The sequence below is a fragment of the Fusarium redolens genome (assembly GCF_020744475.1).
Source record: "Fusarium redolens strain MPI-CAGE-AT-0023 chromosome Unknown BKA55scaffold_6, whole genome shotgun sequence".
NCBI classification, from domain to species: domain Eukaryota; kingdom Fungi; phylum Ascomycota; class Sordariomycetes; order Hypocreales; family Nectriaceae; genus Fusarium; species Fusarium redolens.
In genome coordinates, this window is record NW_025763669.1 from 1,106,114 (window position 1) to 1,125,199 (window position 19,086).

The window sequence follows — 19,086 nt, forward strand, 5'->3', positions numbered from 1 at the left end:
AATTGAGGATACTGTGTGTGAAGTGCTCGTCAGGAATCCCCTCCAAGTTCTGAGAATCGAGGATCTTTGACTCGATCTGTGGGAGCGAAGTGAAAGAATCTTGGGCGGCTTGGACCATTGGTGGTACATTATCCGTGACCAGAATCTGAGGCAGGCCATCAGCCGCGAGTCTGTCAACAAGAACCGAAGCGGCTATCCCTGGACCAGCGGCATTGTCATGAACCACCGAGCCCTTGGCGACAGGTTTTGTGGCTTGAATGTCATCAAAGGCCAAGTCAAGGACACGGTATGTGCTTCTTCCAGTTTGTTGGAGATAATTTGCTGCAAATGCAGAAAAGAATGAGGAAGAGGGGAGGTCTTTGCTTTGGGATGTTGCCATTTTGTAAAAACTTGACCTGATGAGCTGTCGAGTTATGGCTTGTGGTCACCGTAAGCTGACACTGGAAGCCTTTATATACCAAGAATGGCTCTACTACTGTACGTATGATGTTGAGGGGTTAGAAGAGCCTTGAGTGGGGTCATGACAGCGGATGGAATAAGCACTAGGACTCTTTTGCCACGCATTCAAGTCAAACAACATGACGAGAGTGAGGACAGGAGAGCTTTTACCGGCTGGTGGGGTTGGATGAGATATAAACCCAATGATCTAGTCAAGCCCCGAGTTCTATCACGCAAAGTTCACTGCAAGACTCCACACCAAACTTTGATTATATCCTCTGAAGTGGGTATACTCCTGAATAATGTATTAGAATATTATGTCGATCTCACCCAATGAGCCAGAGTAAAAGTTTCCACTGAAGTGTTCAGGTCCTTCCGCTCCTTGTACCGAGTCCTGTTCTGGACTTATAATGAAATTATCATTGAAAAGTGATGTCCCATCATTTGATATAAACTCACCCAATGAATGAAGATCTTTCCATGAGAAGCTATTAAATGGATCGGAGTTCATATTTCCTTCACTCGATTCAGCCTGCGACTGTAAAGCTCCGTGGCTAGTCAAGGCCAAACAGTCTGATGGTCCTTCAACTTCAGGGTTCCGTGATCTTGACTTTCCTAGCATCTTCAACCAGAGAAGCCTAAGAGATCTAGCGTAGCGCTGACCGAGGCCTTGTTGATTATTCGACGTTTTCTGTAGACGAGAAATAGTTTCGTAGATGGCACGGCGCACACCTCGTGCTTCTGATGGTTTGATAGCCCCAGCAAAAATGGCCTGTAGACGATTATTATCAGACTTGCTCAAGAATGAGGTGAAGAAATGCTCACCTTGAATAAAAATACTGCAGCATAGATAACATAAAGATAAAACTTGAGCGGCATATACTTGAAAGCTTCAGTGGGGTCTATAAAGCTATTGAGCGTGCATAAGATAGAATTTGCTGCGTCGATAGACTCGTAGATGAACCTTGCATCTGGGGCAGCGGCAAGTTCCGAGAACAAGGGACCAGACGGTCTCTTCTTTGACCGACGAACAATGCGATTGAGGTTTGCTTGAAAAGCAAATGCGTTGATATATAGACGAAGAAAATCATATGATAGCATAAGAGATGCTTTGACGCGGGGGATGAAGCTGAGACCGCCCCAGGAGAGTTTCCATCTGCGGAGAACGGAGGAGAAGTCATCCTATAGAGTTAGCTATACGACGCTATGAAAGTTGGAGAGACATTTGCTTACAATGTATCTCACGTACTCTCCTCCTATGTATAATTGCTCTCTATGACTTGTTGATGAGTATAGAATGTCATGTGCATTACTGAATAGCTGAGTAATTTCAAGATGTGCTTGAAAGAGTAAGGCTAGATTATCGTTTCCAAGCTTTTGAGTTTGGAGATATGGAAAGTCGGCGGCTCGAAGGTTGACGGATGGGCCTGGACCACGAGACCAGAACCCTTTTCCGAGACGGATCGAAACTTGACGATCGCTCATATAGCAAGCTGTCTTCCCGTCAGTCGCCGAAGAGCGCCACATGGCGGAGATAAAATTACTTACCAGCCCAAGCTATCCTCTTTCTACAGAGATTATCTTGCGCACCTTCAACTCTTTGCACAAGTCCAGTCTGCTCAAGGTTCTGCAGATACGCGAGACGGATAGCAACACCAACTAGCATCCATGAACCCTGGTCCTCTTTGCCACAACCGATCATGAGGTTCTCCTCCAGTGGCTGAGGTGCCCATTCTGCTAGTATCAATAAAGCTTCAACGGCACCGACTGTGGTCGAGCCGGTATATATCAGCTTGGAGATCTGTGTCTCCATATGCCTAGCGCAGGCGTTATGGGCTCTGGACCACGAGGGATCATCTTTTGTGGCGACGGTGAGGATGGCTGTAATTAGGTATGGTTCGTGTTCGACGAGTTCCAGGATGCGGCTGGAGTCGAAGGCGGCGCTGTATGCGATGGGGAAGAAGATGTGGAAGTTATCATGGTAGCTTTATCGCGTCAGCCTGCATCAGAAATATGTGTATATATGAACTTACTGTTCGATAAGAAAGGCTGCCTCAGAAAGAGTCAATGCTCCAGAGGTAATGGGTGGATAGGCACAAACACCCTGGGATGTGTTTGCCATCCTTGTCGAGTTTTCAGGGTCACCTTCTGCGTCTTGTGTTTGTGCATGCCCCTCAGGTTCCATATCAGCCACATGAGCCAACAGATCCAAAGCATCAGACGGGTTTAAAAGATCTGACGATGTGAAGTGACCTTTGAGTCGCACCGCATCACCTGTAGGCTCTTCATCATCCTCGAATTGTTGATCAAGAGGTGATCCAAGATTTGACGACAACCATTCACTATGTTGGTCTGGTTCACGGGGTTCTTGTGCTGGCACCTGATTCATTCGGTTGATGGGTCTGCTTGGCGATGGTTGATGAGAATCATTTGTTGATCTAGAGTAACCAAGACGTTGGCCCTTGATGCGACGACCACCGCGTCGAGATGTAGCGAGGATACATTCTTGGTTCTTCTCGATGCATCGCCGACATGGAGGGTCTCCAGGCACGCCACTAGAATCACTTCTCACACGTCAACTGATTTCTTAGCCAGTGGAGGCAATTGCCACGACTTACAGGTCGCATCGGGTCTTACGAGATCTGCAGCTCACGCAAGCTCTCGAAACCCTCTTCTCGGTCTCTGGTCCCGTCGGTGGTGTCATTATGCGTGGAGGTTTCAAACACCGAGAGGAGAGGGGAACGCGGCATTTGAATATGATGAGGGTCTTGGTTAACTAATCATACGACGACATCGGTCTAAGAGGCCCAGATTGGTATGGTTTGGGTTAAGCTTTGAGCTATGGACAAGTACCGATGTCACAGGGCTTGAAGATACTGAGCTAGGACGGAATATTCCGCTACGAAAAGTGACTAGGGGGTCTAGATTCTAGAAAATGACATGGAAGCTGAGAATTATTGGTGATGGCTATTGAAGCTGAGAACCCTGGTCGTCAATCGTCTCACACTAAAGCGCGAGCTACTCCGAGGGTATGGGTCGGCTAAGGGAATAAGTTGTGGAATTTCCTCTTGCTCGGAGTTTGAACCACCTGATATTGAAAAGGGATCGGGAATAAGAGGATAAACTCGCAGCCAAAATGTCTTGATTTAAATCTATACGAGTTACACTGTAAGAAATATCTATTCTAGCTAATTTTACAGTTGATGCATTGCCCTTGGCTCTTTAATTGTAATCTAGTAACCTATTTCAAACCGCCGCTCAACAGGATATCCTGTCCGGTCATGTATCCATTTCTTGCCAGCCTATCGAACCTATTAGACGAGTGAAGGCTATTTGCGCTCAACAGGACTTACATGATGATCGCTTCACAAACCTCATTAGGCGAGCCTAGGCGATGGACTGGAATAGATGCAGCAATGGCAAGACCAGGATCAGTCTTTTTCAGCTCTTCCAAATCACATCCTTTACTCCAGGTTCTACAGACAAAGATTAGCCAAGTTGCAATATTGAGATAGCCCGAGAATCTTACTCTGAGATGGGCGGAGGAATCATGCCCGTGAAGCCAATCATAGCTGGCGAGACCTACACAAATCGTTAGTTTCCACAGAATTCTGATAGACAGCTTGAAGAACTTGCGATGTTCACTGTAACGCCTTCGGGTGCCAACAAAGTGGCCAAGTTCTGACCCATTGAACTATGACTTGTCAGCGTGACCATACGAGGATTTCCGTGTTACTCACGTCAGAGCACCCTTTGATGCAGCATAATGGCATCCATTCAGCCCACTTCCTCGGGCAGCTATACTTCCAACCAGGATAACTCGCCCCCAACCTTGCTGTCTCATACCAGCAAGACAAGCCTTTGTGACGACAAACTGGCTTCGACTGTTGACTTCCATCATCTCATCCCAGTCATCTTCTCCAATCTCCGCAACATCGCGGATCCGTCTTCCCAAGCCAGCATTTGCAATCAGAATAGATACTGCCTTGTGCTTGGAGGATACAACATCTTGACTCAGCAAGTTTGAGACTAAGGCTCTCGTTGACTCTCTTTGTGAAAGATCTGCATGCACAGGCACAAACAGCTGAGATGGGTATGTCTCACTCAGCTCATGTGCAAGTTTGTCTGCCTTTCCTTTACTAGAAGAATAATGCAAGCCAACATCACAACCTTGAGCAGCAAAGGCTCTTGCAACAGCGGAACCTATTCCGCCACTACAATCGTTAGCCTGGCTGACAATACACCTCCAACAACAAATACCAAACTCACCTTGAACCCGTCACCAAAGCCAATCGGCCTTTGAGGTTATTGTCTATCGTCTGCAATCGAAGCGACATCCTTGTATGATTCGCATTATCAAGTTTAATTGTACCCAAGTGCTCATCATTGACTTTACTTGCTCATTTTATAAAGGGCGAGAGCTAAAACCTAGTAAACTTAGCTCTGCCGCTATTCCGAAGCCATTTACCATCGGCAACTCCTTTTTCAAACACCGACGGCAATTGAAATTAGCTCTAATGAATCCTGGAGAAAGTTTGGTAACCCTTTCCCCGCAAACATGGGGTCCCCACGGAGTAGAGTCGTATTAAGCTTGGAATGTGGGTTTGTCTTTATTAACCCATCTTCCGTCTCTGCCTTTTGAATTTGATTTTCGTTCTCCACGATACAAGGCATATCAACACTCTATTTTATTGTTTGTTACACGATCAATTGCTCATCATGGAGTTGCAGGGCCAGAGCCTCATCTTGACCGTCAGTGTCTTGACGTCGTTGGGTTTTATGCTCATCGGTTATGACAATGGCCTCATGGGTGGTCTTGTCAACACTTCGGCTTTCAAGGACACTTTTGATAGTCCCGATTCTGATATGATCGGCGTTATTGTCGCCATTTTCGAGAGTAAGTTCCACTTTGCCTATGAACTATGTTAGCCACTTACATGTAATAGTTGGATGCTTCTTTGGTGCCGTCTTCTCCTCTATCTGGGGTGAGAAGCTCGGTCGTCGACGCTCTGTCTTTGTGGGTTGCGTCTTCTTGATCATTGGTGCCGTCCTCCAAGCTGCTTCTTATACACGAGCTATGATGATCGTCGGCCGTATTGTTTCGGGCTTTGGTCTGGGTACTGTCAACTCTACTGTTCCTGTCATGCAGGCTGAGTTTAGTCCCAAGTCAAGCCGTGGTATCTGTAAGTTATTGTCCTCGATAATAAGTAATACCTTTCTAATGTCTTATAGACGTCTGCGCTCAGCTTTCGACTCTCAACTTCGGTATCTTCCTCGTTTACTGGATCGACTATGCCCTGTCATCGCATACCGGCAGCTATGCTTGGCGCGTTCCCGTCATTCTTCAGTGTTTTCCTATTCTGGTCATCATGGGTCTCCTGTTTGTTATTCCCGAGACACCACGTTGGTTGGCAGCACATGACAGGCCTGAGGAGTGCCTCAAAGTCCTTGCTCAAATCCAGGGCACTTCCATTGATGATCCTGAGGTTCAGGTTCTCCATAGCGTCATCACCCAGACTGTCGCCTATGAGACTTCCATTGGTTCAGGTTCTTGGAAGGATCTTCTCAAAGAAGATAGCATCAAGTCTCGCAAACGACTTCTTTTGGCTTGTTTTCTGCAAGCTGCGCAGCAACTCGGAGGTATCAACGCAATCATTTGTAAGTCTTTACCTTGCTTTATTACGTTGTTGAACTATACTGATGATATATAGACTACTCGAGCACCCTCTTTGAGAAGAGTGTCGGTTTCTCTGCTCACATGTCAGCCCTCATGTCCGGTTTCCTCCAGACTTGGTTCTTTGTTGCCTCTTTCATTCCTTGGGTCTTGATTGATCGCATTGGACGAAGACCTCTTGTAAGTACACCTCGAACTTGTCACTATATGCTAAGCTAACTTGAGAAGCTCTTGTCTATGATCAGCGTCATGGCTGCTACTATGGCCGTCCAGGCAGGTTTGATCTACCAGGTCGAGAACAATACCGCTACGGCACATGCCGCGGGTATTGCAGCTGCAGCTATGCTGTTTGTCTTCCAGGGTGCTTTCACTATTGGTTTCCAGGCGACCGTCTGGGTCTATCCGTAAGAACTTTCCACACCAAACTTCCTTGTCCAATACTGACAGATTGCAGCTCTGAGATCCTTCCTCTACGCCTCCGACAGCGCGGTTCATCTATCTCCACGGCCGCAAACTGGATCTTCAACTACGTATGTCACCCAGTTCTGTAACACATAGCTATGCTGATATCCTTCTAGATGATCGTCCAAATCACTCCCATCTCCATTGACAACATTGGCTGGAGGACATACATCATCTTCGCAGTCTTGAACAGTCTTTGGGTTCCTATCATCTTCCTCTTCTTCCCTGAGACCAAGGGTCTTGAGTTGGAGGATGTTGATCACCTTTTCGGTGGAGAGGATATTATTAGCCAGGTTGATGAGAAGACTAATGCTGCTGTTGTCATGATGGAGTCTGTTGGAAACAAGACTGCTGCTTAACCTATCCAGAAGTCATATTGAGAAGTGAGAGCTGAGGATGCACTATTCACATGTTGTAAGATAGTTCTGAAGATTTAGTTGACGGGCTTCAAAGAGGAGAAAGGGGCGAATAGTAATCAATACGATTGGCATATCTTTAATGATGTCATGTGAAAGTTACATGAAAGGCGCTTACTGCCGAATAATGCTTGGTTGGATATTCTATCGTCCGTATGCATAGAGTTTACGTATTCTCGCTGTGTGGCTTCGGCATATGAGCCACCCGCTGCAGACATTTCCAGATTGGGAACGGAATTATGTTTGGCATTAGCCGCTGAGGGGTAACGGCAGGTAACCCAGCTCAACCTCCAAATTCCAAAGCCCGATGCCCAATATTTGTTATGTTATCTTCCTCTTCATATCCCGCATTTCTAGCTACCCCAGCACTGCAACCCCGGATACAACCCTGACTACTCGGCACGATGTCATTTAAGATTTACAACAATGGTGCAAATGCCATCTTTGACGCTTCTTCAACGATCGAGGTGATTCATGAGAACGACCAATATCCCTTTGCCCACGAAGCTGGAGTCTTCATTCCAGAAGAAAATGCCCTGTTCATCACGAGCAACCAATTCCCAGATCCAACGACCGGCCAGAAGACGATCCAAATAAGCAAGGTCCAACTCTCTCCCGATGGAAAATTCATTAGCTGCGAAGAAGTCAACTCTCCTGATGTTATCATGGCGAATGGTGGTGTGAACTACAAGGGCGGCGTACTCTTCTGCTCCCAAGGATCCTTGACTACGCCAGGAGGTCTTGTATTCATGCAGCCTATCGCACCTTACAGATGTGCAGCACTTGTTACCTCCTTCTACGGACGTGATTTCAATTCTCTGAATGATGTGGTTGTTCATTCTGATGGCTCTGTCTGGTTCACGGATCCAATTTATGGATACGAGCAGGGTATAAGGCCAGCCCCCCAACTACGAAACCAGGTTTATAGATATGATCCGAAAGACGAGTCTGTGCGGGTCGTGGCAGATGGATTTGGCAGACCGAATGGCATCTCATTCAGTCCTGATGAGAAGGTTGTCTACATCACTGATACCGACTGGATTCATGGTGATGGAACTACTGATGACACTAGAGCAAGGACCATGTAAGTCGCCCAACGCCACAAGACCATGGAGATAACCTGCTAATAATTTACAATAGCTATGCCTTTGACCTATCAACCATCTCAGGTGAGCCATTCCTCACCAACAAGAGAGTTTTCGCAATGGCAGACACCGGTATCCCCGATGGCATCAAATGCGATACGAAGGGCAACGTTTACAGTGGCTGTGGCGATGGCGTAAACGTCTGGTCACCAGGCGGCGTGTTACTCGGAAAGATTCTCATTTCGGGAGGCATTGCGAACTTTTGTTTTGGTAGAAATGGGGAGTTGTTTATGCTGAACGAGCACAAGATTTGGAGAGCACAGCTAGCCAGCGGCGTCAAGGGGGCGCTGCTCGGCATCTGAAGACACGGCTTACTTGGAGGGACTACTAGCCTCATGAGGTCACAAAATTGTATTCACTATTTCTATTGATATTACGGCAAATGATTCTTCATTCCATGCATCGAGGGGCTGATGAGAGGCTTGGCTATTTATGGAAGCATTTGCCGCTTACCGACATTCGGCCTCTGCTTCGGCGTCTGGAGCTAAAGCCGGCCGTTCTCCAAATAGTCTCAGTCAATCATGGGAACAAAGCCATAGACTAATTCCTCGGCTCTTACATCATGCGGCGACTGAAGTTCGGTAAATGACATAGCTATAGAACCTACCCCAAGTCACCGCTCTGCATAAGCCGACGATACTTTCAATCTATACTATCTAGCTACCAACATCGCGACGAGGTCCAAATCAATCTTCCAGAATAAACCCAACATTGACTACACACACTTCACAATGCCCAGCCAAACAAAAAAGCAAACGAGCAAGCCTCGAGCTCGCAAGTCAAGAAGCTCAACAACCAAGCAGCAAAAGTCCAAAAGCACAATTCTATCATCATGTCTCTTCTGTCTCCGTAACCGCAGAAAATGCGTACGAGTAAACGGGCAAGCACGATGCTCTGAATGCACAGCTCTATGCCAAACTTGCCACTGGCCAAATCTCCAGCAAAACCGTAAGCTATCTAACCAGACCTCTTGCAACCCTTCTAACATCACTGGCAGTTCATCAACTATTACACGAGAAGCAACAACTATATCTCCAGCGACGGTCACTATCAAAAAGCTTACTAGAAGGCGTCAGAGACATGGAGTTCTGCTCGTCCACGATAGAAACACAACGGACTTTGAAGCGGTTACTAGATGATATGGTTCATGTGGAACAAAGGGCTTTTCAGCTCGAGTCGGAGGAATCAAGACTTTGGGGTTTGAGACTCAAGGCTCAATATAGCGACGATATAGATTCGGAGGACTCGTCTTCAAATGAGAGTCTATCTGAGCCATCTCAGAGTCTCGATTGCAACTTTGCTTTTCCTTGGGTAGATTAATATCAAGACCTATGAGCTCAGCATAAAGTTTATCAGTTGGTGTTGTCATAACCCTCTATAATTGCAACAAAACGAGTATACTGAGAACAGGAAATAACCGAGGAGAGTAAACGAAATTGAAAGAAATGACTCCTAAACTAAGTCCCCTGGGGGAAACTCTGATCACTCCACATTTGATCAAGCTCCGTCTCAAACATCCCTTGTCCACTGTACCAAGGAAGATCCCCTCCCGCGGGTCTCAAAAAGGGATCACTCCCAGTCTCTTCAAAGTTCACATTTCCAGTCACATTTCCAGCCACGTCTGAACAGAAAAGTCCGTAGGTATCAGTGGCTTCAAGACGACCATGAGTTTCCCCGACTCCGATTTCTGACTGGTCCGCAAATAGTTCTGGGATCGGAGTGGTGGTGTCGTCGACTTTTATCAAGAGGCCAGACTGAATTGTGGTGATTTCATTCTGATCATACCCGGTGCCCCTCGAATCAAGTGTGTATGAGTGATCAGGTATGCCGTTTTCCATAGTCGAAATGGGTTGTGCATGATCAACTGTTTCTTCTTCGGAAGCTATCCGAGCGTTCATCTCAATGACATTAGCATTGAGGGCGTCCAAAAACCATTGTACTAATCTTTCAAACACAAGCTCATCAAGCCTTCTCCATATACGATTGAGTTTAGACGCAAGTTGAGACTCGTGTATCATATGGCGAACTCTGCGCTGCACAGATGGCCGACAGAAGAGGTCGTCTACTTTACAAAGAACCAGCGCCATCTCATGATCGAGGGAGTGGCTTGAAGGAATCGGCTCGTAGCGTAAAACAATTTTGAAAAGTCTCTCCCATTTCTCTTTTTGACTCATTCTAGGGTCGGGTCTTTCTTTGATCGCAGTTTGCATATCCATCGTGATGAGTCCTGCCTCTGGACGTGGCGGAAGATCATATATTTCGACGCATGGGTGCGGAGGGGCGTCAGTTGTGTCTTCGGAGAACTTTCGAAAACACTCAGGACAGTGTTTACCAAATTGCTTCTCTTGAATGTGCTTTCTGAGGCCATGTATGTCCCTGAGTTTCTTGACACAAGAGTGTCTGTGCTCTCTGGGATCCCATTTCATGAAAGGACAAGCCCAGAAGAGGGTGTTTTCGACAGATGTATCAGTATCGGACGGGCTTTGCCTGTTGCCACTAGACTCCTCATCCTCACTTCCCCCATCCCCATCAATAGTCTGACCTTTGCGGCTTCCAGCTTTAGCACCTTTCCGTGCAACTGATGCTCGACTGCTCCTGGTCGAACTACTGGAGCTTCGATCAGCCTGCTTGCGCTTTGCTGCAAGAGTCCGTTTCTGTGGCGCATAGGATCTGTAGTAGTCGTCGACAAGTGTTTCCACTATGTTTTTGATGGTCTCCTGCATGGCAATTTCCACGTGAGCTGGCAATCCGGCTTCGATGAATTCTCCGCGAAAGACGGTTTCAGACTGGGCGAAACTTCCAATACCAGCAATTGCAGATATCTGAAACTCGTCATTGCCACGATCGAGCCCTCCTATATGAGGCAAGGACCTGTGAGATAACGAGAATGCGTGCTCTGAGTCAGGGCCGGCTCTGGAAGATTGGCCATCGCGTGTTTCTGGTAGCTCGAGTGGCTGATCATCAAAACAGAGGTGAGAGCCCTGCCATGAAAACTCAGGGGTCCAATACAATGAGTGGTTGATCCTTGGTCCATCAGTTGAAGTAAGCAGCACTTCCTTGTGGTGTGAATTGCTTGCGTGTGAGACGCTTTGGGTTGGAACAGTTTAAGAAGGCCCTGAGTGTGAAGGCTCAGAAGATGACATGACCTCTGTGGGCCCGGGCTGTGGCAATCTAAACAGAAGCGACGACAGTACACCTGCCTGTGGAACATAATTCTCCGTTGTTTCCCAGGTCAAATCAGTGTATGGGTCACCTTGCCCGTCACCGATGCCTAATAGTGAAGGACCATCGGCCAGGTCTTGCTCACGGCTAGTCACACCAGTGAGGGCCGCATCTGGGACCTAATTTTATGCATAAGTATCTCTTTGCTTCTGCACGTACGTCCGGTCCATATGGAAGCAACTCACTCTTAGCGAAGGCTTTGTTAGGGGTGCGTCACCAGCAGCACCGCCAGCCTTGGCGGAATCTACCGAGTCAGACATTTTCTAGGTAGTAATAGAAATGTATAGTATGGCGGAGGTAGAGAGTAGAGACATGTGCATGATTGAAATGAAAAGAAAGGTAAGAATCCATTGCGCGACTGTTCAGCTTTTTATGGTAAACTGAATTCAAAATTTGTCGATTTTTTTGCCCGTGTTTTGGACGGTTTTTTGAATTGAGAAACCCTGCAAAAAGCATTGGTTATCGTGACTCCAAATCATATCTCCATGCCAGAAAAAAGCAACGAGGCATACAGCTCATCATCTCATTGGAAGAGGAAAAGCAGGCTGTACAAAGTGCATGCGCACGGGCTGACCGCTTGGTACTTGAAACATCCATGAGAGAAGCACAGCTTGATGACAGTTACATCATGTATTCATTCTGTATATCATCGAAGAGTTGCAAGTTACAACAGAATCTGCCTGTATTTTCTCTTTACATTGGCACCGTAAATGTCTAATAAAAATCAAGTAAATGCAATGATAACACCAGTACCCATACCCGTGCTCACATAACCGACAATGGCCTTCAGCATTACTCATCGCGAAAACCATCGCAAGCTCCTCATCTGAGATGTTCTATGACCTCTACCGGGTCTTGAACTCTTCCTCCTTTCTCCAACTGAACAGCAAAACTTAAGTCCCTCCGCTCTGTCATCCAATCCATATCTAGCACTACTTGCGTTCTATCCTACCAGCATGTGAGAATCGAGTTCCGGCGGTTGCAAATGTGAACAAAATAATTGATGTTCCGTTCAGCTTTAGTTTGTTTGCTGATATCGTGGATAACAACTCAAATTATCATTGCGAATGATTTGGATAGCTCTCTGAATGTTCTCAAGTCGGGTTGTCGTGCCCTAGAAAAGAATATTACTGATTATTCTTACGCATTGTCGTTGGCTTTCCTCATTTCGCATGTCGAATGTTCCTACCGGACAGAAATGCTCACTGGTCTCATCCCACGCATAACTAAAAAAAGATAAAGGCTGTGTGCTGAATCAACACAAAGCTATACACAGAGCTATTGAGTCCTAGAACATGCCCTACATCATGATAGCCACGCTCTGCAAGGCGATGGCACAGTCTCTGGACCATTCTGACGCCGATTGAAGCGCCTTGAATACAGTTGGATACTGGTTCAGAAAAGCTTCCGCTTTGCTCGATACCGAGGTCACCAAATTTGACCACCAGAAAAGGATAGAAAAGATTTGTTCCATTGACAGCCTCTGCTTCTATTCTCGACCAGAGGGGTATTTCATGATTTTCGAGCAAATACTGTGGAGGAATCCATCCGTAGATAAAATCGGGTTGGGATGTCAGCTGTCGAATCTCGTCTGTTGATTCCTTTTCCACCACATATGTCTTCATGTGCCTGTGGTCTGTATTCTTCAGGACATGGGCCTCGCTAATACCAAGAGTATTGAACTCAATGTTTCTCAGAAACTTTTCTTTCCAAGAGCAATCTTCTGTAGCAATACAAGCCTTGAAAACTTCGTGAGCGTCCTTCAACACTGTCTGACGCGCAGGCATATTACTGACATGGTGGAAAAGGCCAGCGTTGAAGGGACCCATTTCTCCAAGCGCAGTACGGTCTGAAAAATGAATGAGAACCGAACAGAGTTTCTGCCCGGCAACAACATGTGGCGCAACCTGTGCCTGAGGGGGCAAGAAGCCAGATAGATGATAAGAACAACAACAGTTCAATACACAAGAATTCCCCTTAACCAGTTCAACATGTACTGACGACAAATGGTGGGTGACACAATGTTGGTGAACAGGCATGCTACAGGTTACTATGGTTGGTTCGCCCAAACAAACAACCCAGCGATAGGCCGGCATTGCTTCGGTGGGTGGCCTCAGAATGATCAGAACTTACCTACAATTGTGTGTGTTACATATTACATACACAGTTTGGCCAAATATACCTATTTCTCTTGGCTAACTGTGATAAGGTTAAGAGGTTAAAAGAGCCTTCAGCCCCAACACAAAGGTAAAGAACACAAATTAATATATATAGGCAATATACTCTTTGCCCTCGCTGGTGCCTAAGATATAACTTTTGGCTGAAAAGTTAGATATCCTGATGACTGTCTCTAATAGTGTATAAATGACGGCCTGCCTGCTGCTCTTCCGTCAAGACGATCCAACTCAAAGCATACAAAAACACACAAGGTAAGATACCGATGCAAGCAAGTCTGTCTCTTGGCTAACATTACCTTTCAGGCATTACCTCAGAGGCTCAAAGCCTGCATTCAACAAGAGCGTGATCGGAACTTCGTTTGCCCCATAATTTCGCTTCCTTCTCATTCCTTGAGCAAGCTCAATCATTTTCACCTCATCTCTAATTCTTTGTCCTGATATTACAGCCGACAAATAAATTCCAATTACCTCCAGCATGCAGCGAGCGGCCCAGGACGGCCTTGAATGGCAACAATCATGGCTGTATTTGCTGCCAGTATGGACGCGAGAGCCTTCCATAGGCGACATTGAAAGCGTATCCCGTCAACAGCTCAAGATACCGTCAGATAATCCCTGCACTGTCACATTTCACGCAGCAGGTGTCTTCAACAAGGTCTATCTCGTTCGTACTGAGGGGAGTACTTTCATCATGCGCGTCACCTTGCCTGTCTACCCGCGACATAAAACACGCGCCGAGGTCGTTACCTTGAAATGGGTGCGCGACAACACCAGTGTTCCCGTCCCCAAGGTCTTCGCTTTTGACGATAGTAACGACAACGAGATCGGCTTTGAGATGGATCTTGATGGAGTTTATGCAGGGCACATCTGCGGAAAAGCGATGGCGTACCATGTCGATGGAGCAGAAGATCGCGCTCACGAAGCGATTTGCGACATTCCAGTTTGAACTATCAGGTCTCGAGAAGCAAGAATCAGCGTTCAAAAGTATAGGGACATTGGATTCTCCTGAGATTAACCTCGAGGCCGACCCCGAGGCGCCTGAAGCTACGGCGGCACCTGGGCGCATGATATCCCATGAGTTCTTCGAGGGGGATCATCTTACATACGACATCCCGAGGGGGCCATTTCTCTCTACTCATGATTGGCTAAGCGCCGTATTGGCAATCATCATACGCCATCAGAACTTGGTTCTAGAGAAATCTAAGGATGAAGACGATATTGAAGACGCGGAAGAGATCTTGCCAATAGCGCAAAGCCTTCTGGCTTATCTTCCTAAAGTTTTCCCTCCGGATTTGAGCAGGCCAGAGCCATCAGCTCTCCATCACCATGATCTCCACCTCGACAACATTCTCGTTGACGAACAAGGAGAACTCACAGCTGTGATCGACTGGGAATGTGTGTCGGCACTACCTCTCTGGAAGGCGAGGCAAGTTCCCAAGTTCCTTGATGACAAACCTCGTGAAGATGAGCCGCAGCGCGACGTATATGCGGACGAGACACCAGAAGAGGCTGCCGAAGAAGCGGGGAGGCGCAACGACCCAGATTACCTGGACAACGAAGGCAAGAATGAACTGTACTGGATTCACAAGATGGAGTATGAGACTACGCAGTTACGGAAAGTCTACAAAGCCAAATTGGATGACCTGTGTCCGGACTGGGTCGAGGAGAACCCTTTGAAAGACGATTTCTACGAAGCAGTCTTGCAATGTGACGGATTGTGGACGAAAAAGGTTCGTAGATGGGCGGAGTGTACTGAGAAGGACGAGTCAATAAGGTTCAAGGACGTTTAGGTGAAAGACTCCAAAGAGAAAACGTGTCGTCTTGTTGGCAGGGGGGACGTCAGCTTCGACGATAACGGTCAAAGAATTATAACTTGCTCGCATCGCTCAGTGGCTTTCTTCCATATCGATATCGGTATTACAGTTAAATTCTAGTCTGAGAGAGACGTAATCGTGTGCTCTGTCGGATAGGTGAAGATGCATTTGTATTCATCTCGAAGTTGAGGACTAACTAGTCAATAAAGAGGAATACTCTGGGTGCCCTAAGTTTTTGAACTGTATATAGACAGGTGGCAGTGCCATTTTCAACTTTTAAATGGCTTCTGCTAATTCCACGGCTTGCTGTGTTGGAACGTTGATATTTGATATTTACTTCATCTGCAAACACAAATTCAAGCGGCTAGCCTACTTTCCATTCGATACCTTTCTTCTTAGTTGACAAACTGCATAATATACCGTCTCAACATCATGGCCAGCTCTGATAAGGTCCAAGAGAGCAACTGCATCCTCCCATGCTCCAGCATACAAGACCTCAGTAATGGCAATGTGCATCATGAGCTTCTGTTCCATGTATTTAATTCTCTCCTCAATCTCATCTATCCCTGGCTCCGTGGACTTTTGCGAATTCTCTGTGTCTCTTTGTTGGTGTGGCATCCTTGATCTGATGATGTTGCTGTTGGTGTGGTACTGGTAAACGGTGAGCAAAGAGACAAAAGGTGACAGCTCAGAGTCTGCTCTTAATCAACCCTAAGAATAGCTTCTCTGATCTGAGATCGCAGTGATCGTTGACGCGACTTTTAATAGATGTTTGTCTTACTTGCGTCCGGTCACTTGCATAAACGATAAGTAACGTAGAAGGTTCTCCAGTAGTCGGCTTGACCATGCAATAAAGACAGTGAGAGGTATCTAAGGAGTGCTTTGCACCAGAGTTTGTAAAAATATTAGATTTTGAGGCCTAGATGTCTCATCTGATGATTGAGAGGCGTAGTCCCAGGAAACTAAAGGCATAAGAGGAGACACTTTCTTAAAACAAAGAAATGCCCACAACCATAAAACGTGCAAAAGACCGCAATTAAAACAAACTCTCAGTACTTTAAGAGTGCCATCATTTATTTGTGGAGTTTACTGCTCCGAAGCTTATGATTAGACAACTCGCGTAGTATTTATGACGAATATTGTTGAAGAGAATAGCTCGAGCTGTGATTGGCTGACCATAGCGGAGAGTGCGCCGGGACTGTAGCCCAATGAGAGGTATAATAAAAATAAAAGGAACTTATTCAGAAAAATATTGAAACATGATATCTAATTCTAGGAAATGAACTAGGTTCTTCTTTTGTGTTCTTTCCTCTTTGTCGTCCTTTATTTTTGAACCACCTGAGTCTATGGACTTGTCAACTCCGGCGGATAGCTCCGCCCAGCGAACAAGGGATCAAATTGACGTCTTGACCTTCAACAATTCAACCGCCTAATTGGTTTAGTGGTAAAATTCTCCGTTGCCATTCGAGCAGCGTCGGGGAGCCCTGGGTTCGATTCCCAGATTACGCATTAAATCTTCATTGTTCTGAGTGATTCATCTTTTGGTTGTATCGCATTCATCATTTTTGGTTGTGTTGTGGTGTTGGTGTTGACTGGTTCCTCATGCTTGGCTTTGTTCTACGCCGCTCGTGATTTCTGCCAAGAGTCCAGTGGCAGCAGTGCAGTTACAAATCGCCTGTTCCTGCCTTGCCAAGACTTTTGCTTCGCCCACCTTGTGAGGCAATATCGCCGATCCCGAATGAAGTCACAGAGCAGGACCTTTGAGGCACGTGTATGAACATCCAAAGCAGATCCGATGGCTGTGGTCTTAATGAAACGGATATAAGCAGCACCAGAGAAAACTCAGCCACCTTCTGAGTTAGGAAACGGCCGACGGATGAGGAAACGATACGAATAGAGTTGCAGGTTTCCCGCCTTAAGCGATTGGTCACAACTGAGTCCCCATACGCCACATTAGCCTTGCCAGGCTAGGCCAGGCAGCTAAAGCCTAACAAGTGTGCTGCTGCACAGAAGGTTAATTTTAGCATTTTGTCTCCTGTTTGAGGTGACGAGCGGTGTATTGATTGATGTATGTGACGGTGAGATATGGCCCAGACTATCCATTCACGAGGAATGTTGCATAGAAGAAAGAGTCATAAGTGTAAGCATTTAACCTCTTCTTCATCTTTAGGCTAGACAACGCATTGACCTAGACCGCAATGAACCAACAACTCAGTGGAGATGCTCTGGACCCTCGCTTCGCTTCTGCGACGCGATCAACCTGTAGCGCCCACTCAGCCTTGCCAGGGGTGATCTTCTGAATCCTCTGCCAAGATGAATCCCATTCTCCTCATTGGATACTTCCGCGGTTCCCATTAACTGTGCCTCGCAAAACTTCCCTTAGACTGGCCGGTGACTCTTTTGCCCAGGCGGGAATGGCACGTTGTAGCGGCCATGTCCTAACTCATCACATCGTGGGCGTCTACTATAAGTAGCCTGTGTCCTCACACATTGTTCAAATCATAATTCTCAAAGCATCTCTCTCAGAACATCTCTCTCGTTCACTCCTGAATATCTCGCTCGCTTATAACAAACAAACCACCAACATGCAGACCAAGTACATCTCTCTCCTTGCCGCCGCGGCTGCTACCACCGTCTCTGCCGCTGAAGTCAAGCGCGTCGATGTCGTTCACATCTTCGAGACTCTCCACGTCGGCAAGCACATCCCCAGCTTCACTCCCAACAAGCGCGCTGTCAACGCCATCTTTGCGCGTGACGACAAGGAGGAGTGCCAAAGCTCTGCCATCTCTATCCTTCGAAGCGCACCCACTGCCAACAGGGAGCTCGAGTCCTGGGCTCTCACTGCTGAGACCACCGACCCTTGCACTCTCACTGCTCCCTCTTCGCTGTCTTCTGACCTCCTGAGCTATATGACCGCTGTGGTTGATTGGTCTAATGAGAAGGCCGATGATATGCAGGAGCTTGTTGACAAGTGTATTGATGAGGACGACGCCGACAACGCCGGCGGACTGGGTGTTTGCTCTACTCCTGGAAAGATCCTCTTCACTACTGGCACCAGCACAGAGACAGTCCAGCTCAGAACTGTTCTCGAGACTTTCGCTACTCCTGGTGCTTCTTCTACTGGCAGCGCTGGTGGCTCTGATGACACCGACAAGACCAACGCTGCTGCTCCTCGTGGCGCCAACTTATTCGCTGCTGTTGCCGCTGTCGGTGTCGCTGGTTTCATGATTGCCGCTTAAGGGCTTGGCTTCAAGCTTTAATGGATGGATGCTTAATGGATGAATATACACGTTACGGAATTCCCATGTTTAGATGATGGATAGAACGGATTGACTTCTGTATGATATCCCGTGCAGAATACTGCACTTTAGATTATATATTTTAATGGTTCATAGACTCTTTACTTTTACCATACCCTGACTTCCTCGGTGATTTTGTGAAATAGGTGTGTGTATCTTTGACGCAGCATGTCAGCTCAATCCTGTGGTTATGAACAGTCCGCGACAAGTGTTCTGCCTAGCTTCTGACATCCAATCTCTCGGCGATTTCCTCTCAGCGCCTTTCCCTCACAGGTAGTTAACTGTCTCTATAAAAGGCTCAGCTGCCACTCCACCTTCATCTCACAACTTCATCCAGACTTTGAGCCAACAACACCATGGCAGAACCAAAATGTCATCTCCTACGCCTCTCCACGGAGCTCATTCTTCAAATCATGGACTACAGTCCTCCCTCAGCATATCT

The 19,086-nt window shown here is 46.8% G+C and overlaps 9 protein-coding genes and 1 non-coding gene across 10 annotated transcripts; 7 read left to right on the plus strand and 3 right to left on the minus strand.

The window, feature by feature from the left end:
* Nucleotides 1-745: 745 nt before the first annotated feature.
* On the minus strand, nt 746-3,142 carry BKA55DRAFT_508852 (uncharacterized protein; the record flags this gene model as incomplete). The annotated part of the gene is made up of 6 exons (XM_046187475.1): nt 746-1,210; nt 1,264-1,620; nt 1,672-1,931; nt 1,987-2,423; nt 2,472-2,993; nt 3,057-3,142. The coding sequence occupies 6 exons, from the start codon at nt 3,140-3,142 to the stop codon at nt 746-748; spliced, it is 2,127 nt and encodes a 708-aa protein (XP_046051005.1).
* Nucleotides 3,143-3,622: 480 nt separating this feature from the next.
* On the minus strand, nt 3,623-4,898 carry BKA55DRAFT_736803 (uncharacterized protein). Its single transcript, XM_046201347.1, has 6 exons — nt 4,708-4,898; nt 4,179-4,652; nt 4,075-4,132; nt 3,968-4,020; nt 3,792-3,914; nt 3,623-3,740 (listed from the first exon to the last, which is right to left on the minus strand). The coding sequence occupies exons 1-6, from the start codon at nt 4,773-4,775 to the stop codon at nt 3,680-3,682; spliced, it is 837 nt and encodes a 278-aa protein (XP_046051006.1). The 5' UTR covers nt 4,776-4,898; the 3' UTR covers nt 3,623-3,679.
* Nucleotides 4,899-5,005: 107 nt separating this feature from the next.
* BKA55DRAFT_564090 (general substrate transporter) lies at nt 5,006-7,128 on the plus strand. The gene is made up of 7 exons (XM_046192460.1): nt 5,006-5,335; nt 5,385-5,621; nt 5,671-6,096; nt 6,150-6,292; nt 6,341-6,516; nt 6,567-6,642; nt 6,691-7,128. Exons 1-7 carry the CDS (start codon nt 5,158-5,160, stop codon nt 6,931-6,933), a joined length of 1,479 nt encoding a protein of 492 aa, XP_046051007.1. The 5' UTR covers nt 5,006-5,157; the 3' UTR covers nt 6,934-7,128.
* Nucleotides 7,129-7,394: 266 nt separating this feature from the next.
* Nucleotides 7,395-8,437, plus strand: BKA55DRAFT_592755 (uncharacterized protein; the record flags this gene model as incomplete). Its single annotated transcript, XM_046195439.1, has 2 exons — nt 7,395-8,074; nt 8,131-8,437. 2 exons carry the CDS (start codon nt 7,395-7,397, stop codon nt 8,435-8,437), a joined length of 987 nt encoding a protein of 328 aa, XP_046051008.1.
* A 338-nt stretch (nt 8,438-8,775) lies between these two features.
* BKA55DRAFT_316501 (uncharacterized protein) lies at nt 8,776-9,524 on the plus strand. The gene is made up of 2 exons (XM_046185665.1): nt 8,776-9,083; nt 9,133-9,524. Exons 1-2 carry the CDS (start codon nt 8,867-8,869, stop codon nt 9,453-9,455), a joined length of 540 nt encoding a protein of 179 aa, XP_046051009.1. The 5' UTR covers nt 8,776-8,866; the 3' UTR covers nt 9,456-9,524.
* Nucleotides 9,525-11,617, minus strand: BKA55DRAFT_725712 (uncharacterized protein; the record flags this gene model as incomplete). Its single annotated transcript, XM_046201118.1, has 3 exons — nt 9,525-11,222; nt 11,277-11,476; nt 11,543-11,617. 3 exons carry the CDS (start codon nt 11,615-11,617, stop codon nt 9,593-9,595), a joined length of 1,905 nt encoding a protein of 634 aa, XP_046051010.1. The 3' UTR covers nt 9,525-9,592.
* A 626-nt stretch (nt 11,618-12,243) lies between these two features.
* Nucleotides 12,244-12,759, plus strand: BKA55DRAFT_564094 (uncharacterized protein). Its single transcript, XM_046192461.1, has one exon. The coding sequence runs from the start codon at nt 12,361-12,363 to the stop codon at nt 12,595-12,597; it is 237 nt and encodes a 78-aa protein (XP_046051011.1). The 5' UTR covers nt 12,244-12,360; the 3' UTR covers nt 12,598-12,759.
* A 1,002-nt stretch (nt 12,760-13,761) lies between these two features.
* Nucleotides 13,762-15,572, plus strand: BKA55DRAFT_662582 (uncharacterized protein). The gene is made up of 2 exons (XM_046197637.1): nt 13,762-14,288; nt 14,392-15,572. The coding sequence occupies exons 1-2, from the start codon at nt 14,010-14,012 to the stop codon at nt 15,319-15,321; spliced, it is 1,209 nt and encodes a 402-aa protein (XP_046051012.1). The 5' UTR covers nt 13,762-14,009; the 3' UTR covers nt 15,322-15,572.
* Nucleotides 15,573-16,772: 1,200 nt separating this feature from the next.
* Nucleotides 16,773-16,854, plus strand: BKA55DRAFT_t141. The gene has a single exon. It is a non-coding gene; the product is annotated as a tRNA-Gly (tRNA).
* Nucleotides 16,855-17,930: 1,076 nt separating this feature from the next.
* BKA55DRAFT_537851 (uncharacterized protein) lies at nt 17,931-18,584 on the plus strand (the record flags this gene model as incomplete). The annotated part of the gene is made up of 1 exon (XM_046189968.1): nt 17,931-18,584. The coding sequence occupies one exon, from the start codon at nt 17,931-17,933 to the stop codon at nt 18,582-18,584; it is 654 nt and encodes a 217-aa protein (XP_046051013.1).
* Nucleotides 18,585-19,086: the final 502 nt, after the last annotated feature.